We start from the raw sequence: 15548 nt of genomic DNA, 5'->3' as shown, positions 1-15548 counted from the left end.
TAAACTTCAGACTTGATCCTTGCTGGATCAAGTTACTGGGTAAACTTCAGACTGACAAGTTTGAACTCAGTTCTACCTCTGATTCATGATGCTTTTTCTATTAGTTTTTGTGGCACTAGCGATGAAACCCAAGGGCTCAGGCATGCTAAGCAAAAAGTTCTAGCACACAACTCATCTCCAGCCTTTGTACTTATAAATTAACCTAAAGATTTACAGTTAATGAGTTAGGAAATGTAAGATTTCACAATGTTATCTGTATCTCATTTACTTCTAAATTGTCATGAGTGTCAAGAAACTCAATGAAATTGCTTGGTATATTATGAAACACATTAAAATGTAAAATTATCCACAAAGGATGACTCTCATAGTATTTTCTATTCTTAGCACTGAACCTTTTCTGGCCCTTTGAAAACAGTAACTTTGACCAACAATAAAATTAGATTTTCAAGAAGTGATCTAAAGAACAGATGTAAATTTTCTCTATGTAGCTTCTGAAACTGATGAAAATACCCTTACGTTTCATTGACTATTAAGTATTGTGCAACTGAAGGACCTATCAAAATTATTTGGTATCATTATTTGAAGAGAACCAAGTTCAAAACTACTTTTTTTTTTTTTTAATTGGTACCAGGGATCGAATTCACGACCATGCATTTGCAAGGCAGGTGCTTATGCCGCTGAGCTAAATCCCCAGCCCCAATTTTTAGACACACTCTAATATTTAAGATTCATACCTGGAAACGAACTAAGCAATAGATAAGCAATAACCTATGGGACATCTAGAGAGACCAATGGGGTAAATGCCCAGAATACCTGCAGACTTATTTCCCTGCTATGTGGTCTAATTTAACAAGAATCAGGACTACACACAGTATTTTTTTCAGATAGTTACAAGTAATCAGATAACCTTATATATGATATCCCTGCAAACAAGAGGAATAAATTAATTAAAAGTTGAATACCCACCAGAAGGCTACTGATTAAATGACCAGTTAGCTCAGAATAAAGTTTTAGCTAGAATAAAGTAGAATTATGGTCTCATGGCTGCTGACAAAGAGCTGCACCATGCTCAGTATTTTATAATAATCTATTTTTAAAATTGGCTATCAAGAACTACTGGGTCGGGGCTGGGGATTTAGCTTAGTAGCATAATCACCTGCCTTGCAAGCGCACAGTCATGAATTTGATCCCTGTACCAAAAAAGAACTACTGGCTGAGGTGGATATGGTGGCACACACCTGAAATCCCTGCACTTGGAAGGCTGAGGCAAGAGTGTTGCCACACGTGTAAGGCCAGCCGGGGCTACAGAGTGAGTTCAAAGTCAACCTAAACCATATAGTGAAACCCTATCTCAAAAAAGACACCCCACCCCAAAAAGAGAAAGCACTATCATTCCTCTCCAATGGACCTTCAGGTTTAGCCTGGGCAACATTCAATTCAGTTTCAAAAAGCAATTATCTAGGGAACTTTTCTAACATATAATAAAAAAAATTTGACAGGGTGGGTAAGCATGCGTATGTAGAAGATAATCATCCAAGTATCTTTTCCTTTTTTGGCATTTAATGCCTTTTAGCATCATTTTCTAACTGCCATCAATTTACTTGAGAATTAACAGCATTAGACAGGTAACATGACACTATTTAAGGATGGTAACTTGGGTAAAGAGTCAACATTGCATATGACCATCTTTGAGCTCTAGTCAAAAAGCATGGGATTGGAGAAGAAAAAGGGACCTCCTGAAAGAAATTGTATCTGGTATGATCAAACACCTTGACCCTTAAATTGTCTCTCATCAAGATGCTAATCATGTTTCCTCTCAGTGATTTGACTCCTTGAAAAGGAGAGGGAAAAAAAGAAAAACTGGTGGGAAATGAAGTGTCAAATGGAGTGTGGTGCACACCTGTAATCCCAAGCACTCGGGAGGCTAAAGCAAGAGGACTGCCATGAGTTTAGGTCAGCCAGAACTGCATGAGACCCTGTCTCAAAAAAAAAGGAGGAAGTGACACACCTTCCTAAGATTTGGAGCAAAATCAAGAATAGGTGATTTCTCCTGCCCACAGTCAGCTTAAAAAGAAACATTAATTTGAAAATGTCATCCTAACAAATTAGCATGCCAACTCCAAAAGACTGAGCACCTTCAGGAGCCCATGACACTCTACTGCCTCATCTTTGATAAGCATGAACCATCAGTCTTTAAATGCTATGGCCACTGTTTTTAGGTAACTGTTTCATGGGATATCATCCTTCGGAATCATCACCAAGAGATCAACTACAAAAAACAAAACAAAACAAACAAAAAAATTATCATTTGGTAGGACTGGAGACGTAGCTCAGTAGTAATGACATCAGGCCATGGGTTCAATTCCTAGCACCAAAAAAAAAAAAAAAAGTAAAATTGCCATTTTTTAAGCTGGATAATGCCACATGTCTACAGTCCTAGGTGCTAGGGACAGCAGATCATTTGAGATCAGCCTGGGCAATATGGAAAGAACCCACCTCACAAAAAAAAAAGAAGAAAACTCATACACACACACCCTTTTTTTTCAGTTTTTAGTATTTCCCCAAGACATGTTCTGTTTCTTGCACCTACAAATAACCTTACTTTTGAAAAAGTATGAATGATAACTTACTTTAACTGAAAATTTTCATTTATACAATTGTTTCTCTATCTCAACCTGGACTTCAAACACTGTAAATACGTAAGATTCTTAACAGAACACCAGATAAAAAAGTTACCTATTCTAATATTAAAATACTATTTTAAAAGGAAACAAAATTTCTCACAAAGGAGATCTCTGCTAAAAGGCCAACGTATTATCACACATAAATCTGAATTATCATATGTGACAGAGTATCATGTCCCACAACCAAGATTTGACACTTAGAACATATCAGAGTTTTACAACTGTGACAACAAAATATTAGAAAGGCTTCTCCAGATATTTTTTATAAAGTTAACTCAATCTGTAACACTAATTCAAAAGCCTTCCTTTTAGGAGGAACTAAACTTAGTGGGTAAGTCTGCCTTTATTACTGCTGATCCCAGTATTTATGATAAGCACCATTTGTTACAGTTCCTTTGAGCATTAGTGAGACACAGTTAGCTCCAATTCATTTGTTATTTTCCCGGATCCTTTCAAGCAAGTCTAAACAAAACTAAGAATAATGTGGATATGTAATTCTTTATCTACAAGAGTAGTTTTGTAGTAAAAGTGAGAAGTGATGACATTTCGAGTTAAATAATCCTTTATCTTCAGTATCATGAAAAGCTGTGTCAAACGTTTTATGTAAACTACAGAATACATACTACCTCATGCTATTATGGTGATTACAACATATAACTATCACAGTTCTAACAGTAACATTCACTTCTTCTAAGTTATGAAAGTAAAGATGATACATAAAGCTTATCTTTTAAATAAAAAATTTTAATAGGGAATTAAATGTTAAATAACTAAGATAAAAGTACATTTCTAGCCTGTCAAATTTCCCATATCTGGATGACATCTACAAGTTCATTACTGGCTCTATGCTACCTGGAAGGCAGAGACATTACATAAAACTCTATAACTGTAAACCAAAGTTATTATACTAATTCATAAAATTTATGAAAAAACAAAAATACTATCACCCATGTTTCTACATGTCTTTTCTGAGACATGTGGGACACCGGACTAGAAAAAGCACAGTATCTCAGAGGATTAATAAAGTTGAGTTTTGAAGCCTTTCTTTTATCAGAGTATTTTTTTAAGAGTCAAAAAAATTGTTATGTGAAACCTAGAATTTTAACTAAAACATTAATTTTAGTTATCACAGAAATAGTATGACCAGACATTTATGAATAGATACTGCAAATGTGGGGAATAATAAACAAAGCAGAATTCATGGTTACCATATTTACACATACTCTTTGTTGTGTTTCAGTGCCACATGATCTGATTCAAAGTAATAAACATCAGGGTCATCATCTTCCTCTTCTGTAATGTGCGGATTGGCACTCTCTTTGGCAGGTGGCATATGTCCGATACTGAGTCTTCCCTCTGAGGGTGGCTTACTTAGTCCTTCACTTCCATATTTCTGAGAGTCACAACATAAAACTTTTTCATTTTGAGAAATTTCATCAGGATTTGTGGGAGATTCACTTACATTATCACTACCAGTTGCATCTGTTTCATTGGGGCTAAGATTATTCTCCTCAAATTGTCCATTCTCTCTGCAAGGAGAACTGTTTTTAGTGGGACTAGCTCTGGCAGGGGCGGCCCTGCGTGGTGAAGCTCTCAGGGTATAGCGATGTTCTTGCGGTTCTGACAGAGATGTCATCTGAGCTGAGACACAGTCTAGAACAGATGATGGTTCTGGTTCTCCAGAGACTGGCATGCTCTCAAGATCTGCGTCCAAGACGTGACTGCTATTTTCATTACACTGCTCTTTTGAGGCACTGCTATCTCCCACCACATCTACTTCCTCCTCAGAATCCCTTAAAGATGACTGATTTTCAGAAATGGGGCCTGAAGCTGGCTCAGTGGTCAGCTGATTAACACACTCCACAGACAGGCAGGCAGTTACTATTTTGTGGTCCTCCAACTTGACCTGCACTTCTGAATCTGTGCAAGGCACGTTATGGTCTATATAACTGTCGTCCCTCCTATTATCATGGAACATTGAAGTCTGGGTTTCTGAATCCCCATTTTCAGCTACTGATTTCTCCTGCAATGCATAGGAACCAGCACTACTTTGCTTTGCATTCCCATCAGGCTGACAGTTGTCACAGTTTATCCCAGTGGAATCACTGTCATCAACACCATTGACAGTCAGATAGCCTGTGATTTCTTCAACTACTGCAGAATTAAGTGGCCCTTCCTCACTGACATTTACCTTTTTAACTTCCCTTTTCTCACAATCATCCAGTATAAGACATCGACAAGCACGTTTAGTCCCTTGAAAATCTGCATCATTGTCCACTCCTGTCCTCCTCTGTTCTACTGACTCCTTGTCTGACTTGATAGGCGAATCTTCCTCTGAACTGTGTGGTGCTTCAGATCTAAGACAACGTTTAATTCTCTTTAAAACTGGAGATACAGGTTCTGTTTGCCTTCTCTCACAATTTTCTACAGCCTGCCTTTCTAGGTTATCCTTTTCGGAAGAAGAAAGTCCTCTTTTCCTAGGGCTTACCCATGATTCTCGTGTACTCTGCTGCTTCAAATCAGTGGTTTTTCCATTATTATTTCCTTTCTGAATTTGCACAGGATCTGGTCTCTTCTTTGGAGATCTTGATCGCACTTGAGAATGAGAAGAGAGTTCTTCAGGGTGAGCAATGCTACGATTCCTTAAAGTTCTACCACAAAAAGATTCATCCAAGCCGTTTAACCCCACTGTTGATCTTGTAACACGAGTAGATCGGGAAGCAGCCATACTATGGCAAGTCCCTACAATACGGTCATCATGATCCACTCATTGGGAAACCTTCAAAAATGTAAACAAAATAATGAGAAAAAGGTAATAGTTAATATACCTAAAACAAAAGCAAAAAGCTATAATTTTAATCCAAGTATAGCCAATATTAATTAACTATGGGACAGTTTTTTTAAATTAACATTTCCAACTAACAATTAAAAACCACTTAATATATTCTGAGAACTGTTCTACATGTTTAACATATATTAATTCATTTGAGATGGCTGCTATCATTGATTTTTTTACAAATGAGATTGAGGCACAGCTCGAATAATCAGGTTCAAGGTCAAACACAGCTACAAGTGGCAAGGCTCACCCTCTTAATCTGCCTCATTATCTGTCTCTCAGACAGGCACAAAGTACCCAAAAAGATATACCCTAAAAATGAGGTTTCACCTTGGTTACTAAAATAATAACCTTGAATTTATTCAGCAGTTGTCTTACAAAACTGTTCTCATCACTACTATTATCCTTTCAAATCATTCCTGGAAGACAAAGGCAGGCTATGCTCTTCTTAATACATTCTTACTGAACTGAGTTTCAGTTCAAATCCCTTGGAAACAAGCTATCTGGCATCCAAAAATTTTGGTTGCAGTAGAACGATGGATGAAAAATCATAATCCTAGCTTCTACTGGCCAAGAACAAGACAGCAAAGCAAAACCTTCCCAGTCTTTAGAAACAAAGTATAATCAGCAAGTGAAAGGAAACACTCTAAAGAGGATAGAAAGAACAGAATGGAAAGAAGCCTCCAAAGCAAATATCTAAATTTAAGAAATCAAAATTACACATAGAATTCTACCCTTTCCTTCTCTGAACTCATGTGTACAGTGTGGGCAAATTTTAATGCCTGGTTTGGGAGATGAGCGTTTTCTGGTGTAGATGTTTCATGTTTCTAAGAGAAAAAATGGGAGGGACACTGAAAATGCCCACAGTGATCCACTTTAATAAATTGAGAGATTTAAAGATACTTTGCAAAGTCTCCCCCACCAAGCAGAATAAAGCTCCTGCTAACATTTTATGCCTCTGTTACCCTTCTCCTCTTCTGCTTAGCTTTCCTAAGTTACTTTGTTGTTTCACTTTCTGATCTCAAAAAGGGTACAGGAGTTAGAGAATAAAGCCAACAGGGGCTCTAAGGCAAAATTTCCCAGACCCCTCCTTCCTGTTTTTTATCACACGCCCACCACCTTGGGTCTAACCCTAAATGCTATTCCATTCCCTTGCCCTGCAAATCAAACATAAGCTCTCTTTTGCCTCAACTAGAAGGTTTCACAGTAAAGGTCAGAACTACAAAAGACATAGCAAAGTGCTGCACAGACAAACAAGAAACAGTAATAGAAATTGTCTCCCATCCCCTCCAGCTGAAAAACTAAATGAGACAGTGCCCTGTAAAGGACAGAAATTGGTAAGTTGAGGTTTTTTTTTTTTTTTTTCAGAGTATGACATACTACTAAACTTTTAATTAAAAGTTTACAAGACTCATAAAACCAGTCCTAAATTAAAGCACACTTACTTGTTCTGGAGATTTTAATTGGAATCATGTGAACAATAAGTTTGGGACACTAATCAGAACTTAGAAATGGTTTCTTACAGTAAAATGTTGCTATTTGGATATTCGTTAAAGGGATCTCTGACATATAATTCTCTTTTGCTAATATCTTGTCAAGATTACAGTCTTTTATTCAGTATAACAAACACTGTCTTACAAATGTTTACATTTACTTACAATGAATTTAAACCTTAAATGACGTTTTTACAGAACATAACCTGAAAAGTAATAAAAGCAATTTTGTTTTTTGTACCCAAATCTGGAACTCTTAAAATTTAAGGTTAGATATTTAATAGCTATGTAAATACAAAAAGAAAATAAGTTAATTATACAAATAAACTATTTACAAAATCCAATGTAAATACCTTCAATGCGAACTTAACTATATTCATAATTTATGTTTTAATAACATTGGTTTTAGTATTTTATAAAAACACAATCTGCTAATCTTCATTTTTAAAAATGCAGTGCCAATTAAAGGCATAAAACATCTCAAGCGATTCTAGCAACAGGATTTCCTAACTCTATTTTCTTTTTACATCAAGCTGAATGGATGCAAAATATCCATTTTATAGTACAACCACCCCAAAAGAGACAATTTCAGATGAAATAAACCTATTATTAGTATGCAGAATTACTTGTAAGTATATGCATGGGTGTATATAAGTCACTATAAAATATCAAGTATAATAAGGTGAATTATTTCTTCACCATTTCAGTGAATAAAACAACCAAAAACACAGACTAATATAAGAAAAGACTCTCTTTTTTTGGTTCCCTAAAAATATGTGTATTCCATTCAACTACAATGGAAGCCCAAGTCTTAGGGTTACAGAATGCTGTCTGTTAAGCCACACTGAAATAAAACCTGTCTTAAAATAAGCATCCTTTGGCACTTTAAACTCTCTCCACTTTGAAGTGTAGTTCAAAACCACCACCACTAAGGCGTCTCTAGGAAGCGAGTTAGAAACGCAGTTTGAAGGCAGGGGCAGCTCTGTGGAAAAGCGTTTGTGAGGATGTATGGACTTGGTTCCCAGAACAGCAAAAAAGAAGAGGAGAAAAAAGAACAAAAGAGGAGGAGAGAGCTGGAGGGGAGGAAGAAAAAAAAGAAATGCTGAGCCAGGCGTGGTAGTGCAGGTCTGCAGTCCCAGCAGTTAAGAGGCTGAGCCAGGAGGATCGCGCCAAATTCAAGGCCAGCCTGGACTACACGGAGTCACAGCCAACCCGAAGTACATAATGAGACCCTGTCTCAAGCCCCACCCACCCAAAAAGAAATGTAGAACACCAGACTCCCACAGAATCCAATGCCCCAGTGACTCCTGCACGTGCTGCAGTTTGAGAAGTGCTGCCTCAGCCCGCTGCAATCAGTATTCTAAAATACAGTCTAACACAACATGATATAGTCATCAAGTTTTAAACCAAATTAGGTGCCTTGCTAGATCTTAACAATAATTTTTTAAAAAGTGTAAAGCCATGGTCCCTCTGGCTAGGGAAATACCAAGAAAGTACTACATAAATCTTTTGCCAGGCATGATGGTGCATGCCTGTAATCCTAGCACTCAGGAGGCTGAGGCAGGAGATGACTGTAAGTTCAAGCCATCTTAGCTGCATAGTGAGTTCAAGGCCAGTCCGTACTACATAGCAAGACCTGTCTCAAAACACAAATCAAAACAAAGCTCTCCTGACTAGAATCAAAATATTACATACACTTAGTTAAAATTATGAAGATTAGACTTAAAACTTATCAGTCTTCCATTTGATCTTTTTCTTCAGTACTAGTCTTTTCTTTGGATCTTTTCTATTTTCAATCAGAATATATAAATGAACATATTTTCTATACTCAGCGATAAACTGAGCACAAACTTTAATAATAAAAAGGAGCTTCAAATGTCTATACTACTTCAACCGAAGTGTCAACACTGTCTTGCCCCACTTATTAGCAAAATACTACAGGCAAAAGCTATTCTTCTCTCATTCTAGCCCAATACAGTTACTGAAAAACCCAATGAAAAGGTTTGGAGTACAAAATTATATTCCTGCCAAATACTGGGCTGCCAAGGAAATAGAAATAAACTCATTTACAAACTATGAAAGGAAATACCTCTGTAGTTAATGAAATAGGAGACATATGGTTAAAACCTTGCCCTGTACCCATTTGGAAATAGAAATTTAATCATTCTAGTTTTAGAACTGAGGGAAACCATTAGTTAATATATTCATATGAGCAAAACCCAATCTAGCAATTAGACTAAAGTCTTCCTACATTACCCACCATCTAACGAACAATGGCACTTCCTAGGCTACAAAGAAAAGAGTACATGATCAATCACTAGAATTAAACAGACGGTCTTCCCACCTTACATCGTACTGGAAGACATAACTGAGAATAGTAGTTAACCAAAGTTGAGCCTGATTGCTCTTAGTAAGCCCCAAATCCTATACCATATCCCACTCCTTATCTGACACAGATCCACTTCCCTTAAAACCTGAATCAACTCAGCCAGGCATGATGGCACATGTCTATAATCCCAGCACACGGGAGGCTGAGGCAGGGGCATCACTAAGAGTTCAAAACCAGCCTAGGCTACAAAGCGAGCTCAAGGCCAGCCTGAACTGCACAATGACACAAAAACACATCCAAAAACAGAGCAACAAAAAAAAAAAACTTCAATCAGATTTTACCCAAATCTAACTGGAACATTATCAATTATGCTTCAGATCATGAATTTCCAGCCCCTGTGGTCACACTGCAGATCAGTTCATTAAGAACTAAAAAGAATAATACTAAACAGGGAAAGATCCACAACAAAATACTGTTCTAGCAATCTCTACTTAAAAAAAATCTTAAAAAACTATTTCAAAAAACACTGCCTCTAACCTTTTGCTCCTACCACAGTCAACAAAAGTGTTGTTTATTTTGGGAACTGAGAACCTGGCAATCCTCCATTAATACCAATGTTCTAGTTGATACTTACTATCATAATATTTAGTTTTGTTAAGGGAACAATTTTCAGGAAACTGGTCCTGATGATACTAGTGTGCATTCATACAAAAAAAAAAAAGAAAGAGCAGCTGGGAAATGTCACCAATATGTCTATTTTTTTTTCTTGTTTAGAATATAAACTGTTTAACAATATTCAGGCTATGCTTATCATACAATTCTAAAATTATTTCAACTGTGTAATTACCACTCTGTAAGATTAATAGTAAAAGAGTGAAAACTAGAAACCACCCATGTAATTCAACTTAAGGTTCTTAACAGTCACCTCTCTGTAGTCTAAAAACTATTATGAACTGTCTGATATAAAAGGATTTCTTCTTCCTTCCTCATCGAGAGAGGTAATTAGGTAGGTAGGTAGACAGACAGATAGATCTGAATATACAACACTTAAAAAGATAATAGAAGAGCAAGAGAAGTGAAGTACCTAGGATGTCAAGATAGGTTTAATGGTCTAGAGATTCCAACATTCTCAGTCATTTCATCCTCTTTTTGGGGAATGAATAGAAAAATACTTCATCTCTAGTCCATACCCGAAGGTTCACATTCCAAGATTCCCAGGCCATTCCCTGGAGCACCACACTCCTATAAACAGCCAGCCAGACCATACAATTTTACACACAGGCAACAGAAAAATAAGTCTTCCCCCACTAGGGGGAAAAAAAAAAATCAAACTATTGTCTTCACTACTGCAAAACTAAATAACTTACCTGTATAACCAAAGATCTATCATTGTGGAAATATTATCTCTTTTCCTTATATCCTGAAGGAGTTGAAGCTATGTCTAGAATAGAGCTTAAGCATCAGGGTTTCAGACTCTCAGCTTCAGCCATGGAGAATACTAGAAACTCTTAAATTCCTTTCTTCAAAATAAAATAATAAAAAAAAGAATTAAAGAAGGAAATTAACTTATGCTAATAGATTTACTCCTATGATAAGGCACAGCAGAAAATAGAATTTCTTCATAGTGACATCTTTGTTGCTACTTGGGAACGCTGTAGTAACCTCAGAGATGTTGAGAAAGTGGCATACATTTTTTAAAACCAACAAATACAAACCAGAAGAGCTTGCGTATACAAACTTCTTCCAACAACTAAAATACTAGCTTGAGTCAAAATATGTTGCAGTTTTTTCCACAGTCTAAGAATTGTTTTGAGGTAACCCTAAAGATTGCTTTTGATAGGTTACCTCAAAACAGAATTTATAATGTCCAACTCTTAGTCTGAAAGATTCCCCAAATTTTGGACTCCAAGTATGCAAACTGGGGACTAAACAAAACCTTTAGATTATTCACATCAAGAATCAACCAAATCTTCTATAACTGCATATGTGCTTAGTAAGGAGCTACAATACTCAATTATTAAAGGAAATTTCTACTGTTTTTGGCACATAAATTTTCAACAAGGACAAAAATAATAAGGACTTTCTAGGTTTAGTACCTAGTTAAGCCAGATATTTTATTTATTTTTTTCAAATTTTATTTGAAGAGAAAAAGAAAAAAAAGCAGAAAAAGGGTACAAGTTATACAGAATTTCAAAAAAAAAAATAAACAGTAGGAAATCACTAGTTAATGGATTACATATTGTCATCTTAGAAATATTTGTTCAAGTTACAAAATTAAAGCTTATATAGTGGACATTCAAACAATGAGACCAAACAGTTCTGTTCAATGATCCAACAAAACTCAGTAATATCATTGCCTATCTTATACATTTAAATATACATGCAGTTATATCGTTTAGAGCACTTTCTTTTCCTCTCTTTTGTACAATGACTATTACACATTTTTGGGTTTTATTGCTCCCACAGTTCTTTTTACTTTTTTTGGAAGAGAGTAAAACCAAATGTGACATAATAGAACAGAGTCGGTCAAATCAAAAGGGTGGACATAATAGATAATGTAAAAACATAATACAAAGGGGCTGGGGATTTAGCTCAGCGGCATAAGCACCTGCCTTGCAAGCAGGCAGTCATGAGTTCGATCCCCGATACCGATAAAAAGGAAAAAGACACACAAAAAAATAGTAATAATAATACAAGGTGATCAACAATGGTTACCATAATGCCTCCCGCTAACTCTTATAAGCCAGGTATTTTAATCAAGCTAATTACTGTTCCAAACTATTTCTAAGATAACAATATGTAATCTATTAACTAGTGATTTCCTACTGTTTTTTCTGAAATTCTATATAACTTGTACCCTTTTTCTGTTTTTTTTTCTCCTTAAATAAAATTTTAAAAAAATAATTACTGTTCCAATTCATAGAACAGTCTAATTATAGTTTTTCTAGTGCATTATATTATCCTTTTCAGAGAATGTATAATCAGGTTAAATGGCTTATTATGAGCACCCATATGCAAACAAAAACTATTAGAAAAGAAGACCAGCACATATTTATAATGTGAAGTGTCACTATATTATAAGCATAAGGCTAGATATCCTAAGGTGATACTATTCATGGTGAGGGATACCATTTATGGTAAGGGAAAGACTGATAAAAATTATCCAGCCTTGTAAACTAAACTAAGGTTACTGTTTAGTGAAAACAGATTACTGTTCTACAGGGACACAGACTAATATCTACTACCTAGAGATGCAACCTCTCCCAAATATGCCTTATAAATTCATGGAAAAAAAGGGGGGGGGGGACAATGTTTAAAAATAATCATTTAACTACACTTTTTGTTTGGTATCAGAAATTGAACTTGCAACCTTGTGCTTGCCAAGCAGGCACTGTGCCACTGTGCCATTGGGCTATAAACCTGGCCCCAGTTAACTACTTTTTTAAAAGCTTTTCATTAACAGGAAGAGACAAACCACAGTGGGAACATGATCCCACAAAAAGTAATCCTTGACTTAAAAATTAACTTTTTACACCAAAGACTCCAAGTGACAACTCTTCTTTGGGCTTTCACAAACATGGTGAAAGATTACATCCTACAGTGCGTGATGGTGGTGTCAATCAGAGTAGAGAAAATTCACAATTACAATATGTCTCTGGGCATAGTACATGGATGCACCCTTTCTAACACTCTTCTAGTTGGGCACATTCCTGCTCTCTTTCATCAGAATTCACTACCGAATGTCATTTATGGCTGTTAGGTACGCAGAAAAACTAATACTTACAGTTGAGTTCTACCAGTATTAAGAAGAGACAGGTTCTTGCAGATGTGTTCTTTAAGTCCTGAAAAAGAAACTTTGGTCAGTTACTTCTAACTAGATCCCAACTGGCCTTCATTAAAACTACATTTTTTTCTTACCTTGTAGAAAATGTTTCGCCTAGTATTTGATTCCCAAGTGTCTGTGTTTATCTGTCATCGCTGTTAACATCCATGTCACATTGAGACTTCACGTGTTAATTATTTATATGGCTGCACTAGCACAACTTGGTATCTGTGCAGGAAAACCACAATACAGTCACAATGGTAGTGCTGCCGTTTACAGGACCTGTGGATAAAACAGTAACACTCCTAAATACCCATTCAGCACAAGCAAATTCACAAGCAATAACTCACATGAGACATCATCATTGTCTGAGCAAGATGACATGTCGCCATCCTTAAAATGTTTAAAAACTCTTAAATTCCTTTTTTGAAATGAAATTTTAAAAAGGAAATTAACTTATGCTAATCGATTTCTCCTATGATAAGAAGACTCAGCAGACAATAGAATCTCTTCATAGTGACATCTTTGATACTAGGTTGGAAACTCTGAAATAACCTCACAGATGTTGAGAAACTGGTATATACTTTTAAAATCTAACAAAAATAAACCAGAAGAGCTTGAAATATACCAACTGTTTCCAACAATTAAATATTAGATTGAGTCTACCACAGACTACTCATAAACAAGTTTTCTAAAGTTCATTCTAAATTATAATTCCTGGGGGCTGGGGATTTAGCTCAGCGGCATAAGCGCATGCCTTGCAAGCAGGCAGTCGTGAGTTCGATTCCTGGCACTGATAAAAACGAAAAAAGACCAAAAAAAAAAAAAAAAGTAAATAAATAAATAAAATTATAATTCCTACAAGTCAGAGTGTCTTAGATTCCTTTACTGACTACTAACAAAGATACACCTCTTTTCCAAGTCTATAATTACTCAGACATGAACAGAAAAGCACTTTTTGTGTTTTATGAAATAAAAAGGAATTAATATATAATGCTTAAGAATTAAGTTATTAAAAACTCATGACTTTCCCTTCTGACAGGGGCTGCAAGGTAGCTCAGTGGTAGAGCACTTGTCTAGCACGTGGGGACACGAGCACTGCCAAAAAGAGAAAAACAAAAACACGTATTTGTTATCTTTTAAAATGACCTTTTACCTTAGACTCTGCCCTCTGTATAACTCATTTGCCAAATGTATTTTAGAAGTAAACAGCAAATAAATGTGATTTAAAGCAAACTGAGCAGGAGAATATATGTTTGACATGCACAAAGTCTTAGGTTCAATCCCCAGCACAAAAAAATAAAAACGAACTAAAATATTGATGCACAAACTTCATTAAAAATCGGCTTCTGAAAAACATGGACTCAAGTGCTGTCCAGTCTGAGAAACACATTACATACAATTTTAAGTCACTGGGTGTGGTGGTCCCAACTACTCAGAAGGCTGAGGCAGGAAGATCATTTGAACCCCCCAAATTCAAAGCTACCTTGGGCAACAGAAATCCCTTCTCAAAAACCAACCTTTATGTCATTTCCACTAACTAGTTTATCAGTTGAAAAAATGGCTTCTAGAATGTTCAGTCATCAAAGAAAAAAGCCTATGAGTAGATTTTAAAATGATTCACAATGGTATGCCAAACCAATTTCCTACATAACAAAAAAGAAAGAATCTATCTGGAAAATACCGACAACTTTACATTCAATTTGCGGATACAATTTGTTAAGGGTATCAATCAGGGCTGGTAATACAGCTCAGCAGAACAAGCACCTTTCTAGCAAGCACAAGGTCTTGAGTTTGAGTACTCCACCACCACCAAAAAAGCAGTCAGCTCTCAGAAGGCTAAATAAGATGGCAAATTTGACATTTGATCATTTTTTTTTTTGTCTTTTTCATTTTTATCAGTACCAGGGACCGCCTGCTTGCAAGGCAGGTGCTTATGCCGCTGAGCTAAATCCCCAGCCCCTAAGATGGCAAATTTGAGACCAGCTTGGAAACTTAAGGAGATCCTTCCTCAAAACCAGAATAAAACAAAGAGCTGGAGCTGGAGCTCAGTGGGAGAGCCTAGCTAACACGTAGGAAAGTGCCTAGCTAACATGCTTGTACCCAAGGTTCAAATCTCTGTACCAGAAAAATAAAACAGGATGTGCAAGTGTGTGTATGTAGAGGTGATCTTCAAATCTCAGAGAAAAGTTTTGTTAACAATGACTAACAGACACTGCTACTATCTTCAAACAATTCTCAAATGTTAAAAAAGAAAGATCTTAATACTACAAAAATGTTAACACAAATTACACAAGCCTACATTCAATGACTGTTATGACTCTTCTGGTAACAAACAAGATTAAACTAGACCTCACACTCACAGCACATACACTGTGCTTTA

The 15548-nt window shown here is 36.2% G+C and overlaps 1 protein-coding gene across 9 annotated transcripts in view; it reads right to left on the bottom strand.

Moving 5' to 3' along the window:
* Window positions 1–15548, bottom strand: part of Zzz3 (zinc finger ZZ-type containing 3) — a 102844-nt gene that overhangs the window by 43201 nt on the left and 44095 nt on the right. For 5 of the 9 annotated variants that reach the window (XR_010050429.1, XM_063258023.1, XM_063258045.1 and 2 more), the window contains 4 exons: window positions 13261–13447; window positions 13127–13184; window positions 10710–10862; window positions 3908–5463 (listed from right to left, as the gene is read on the bottom strand). Coding sequence is in view for 7 of the 9 variants with exons in the window: in XM_063258023.1 (XP_063114093.1) it covers window positions 3908–5412 (1505 nt within the window). In the remaining 2 variants the exon portion in view is untranslated. Of the gene's footprint in view, window positions 1–3892; window positions 5464–10709; window positions 10863–13126; window positions 13185–13260; window positions 13448–15548 lie in introns of all 9 variants that reach the window. The other 4 variants (XR_010050432.1, XM_063258049.1, XM_063258056.1 and 1 more) reach the window with 3 other exon arrangements.

Source organism: Cavia porcellus, unplaced genomic scaffold (assembly GCF_034190915.1).
Source record: "Cavia porcellus strain 051 isolate PalLab524CR breed Dunkin Hartley unplaced genomic scaffold, mCavPor4.1 scaffold_1, whole genome shotgun sequence".
NCBI classification, from domain to species: Eukaryota; Metazoa; Chordata; class Mammalia; order Rodentia; family Caviidae; genus Cavia; species Cavia porcellus.
Note: the sequence above shows the minus strand (reverse complement) of the source record. Positions and strands in the feature narration are given on the sequence as shown.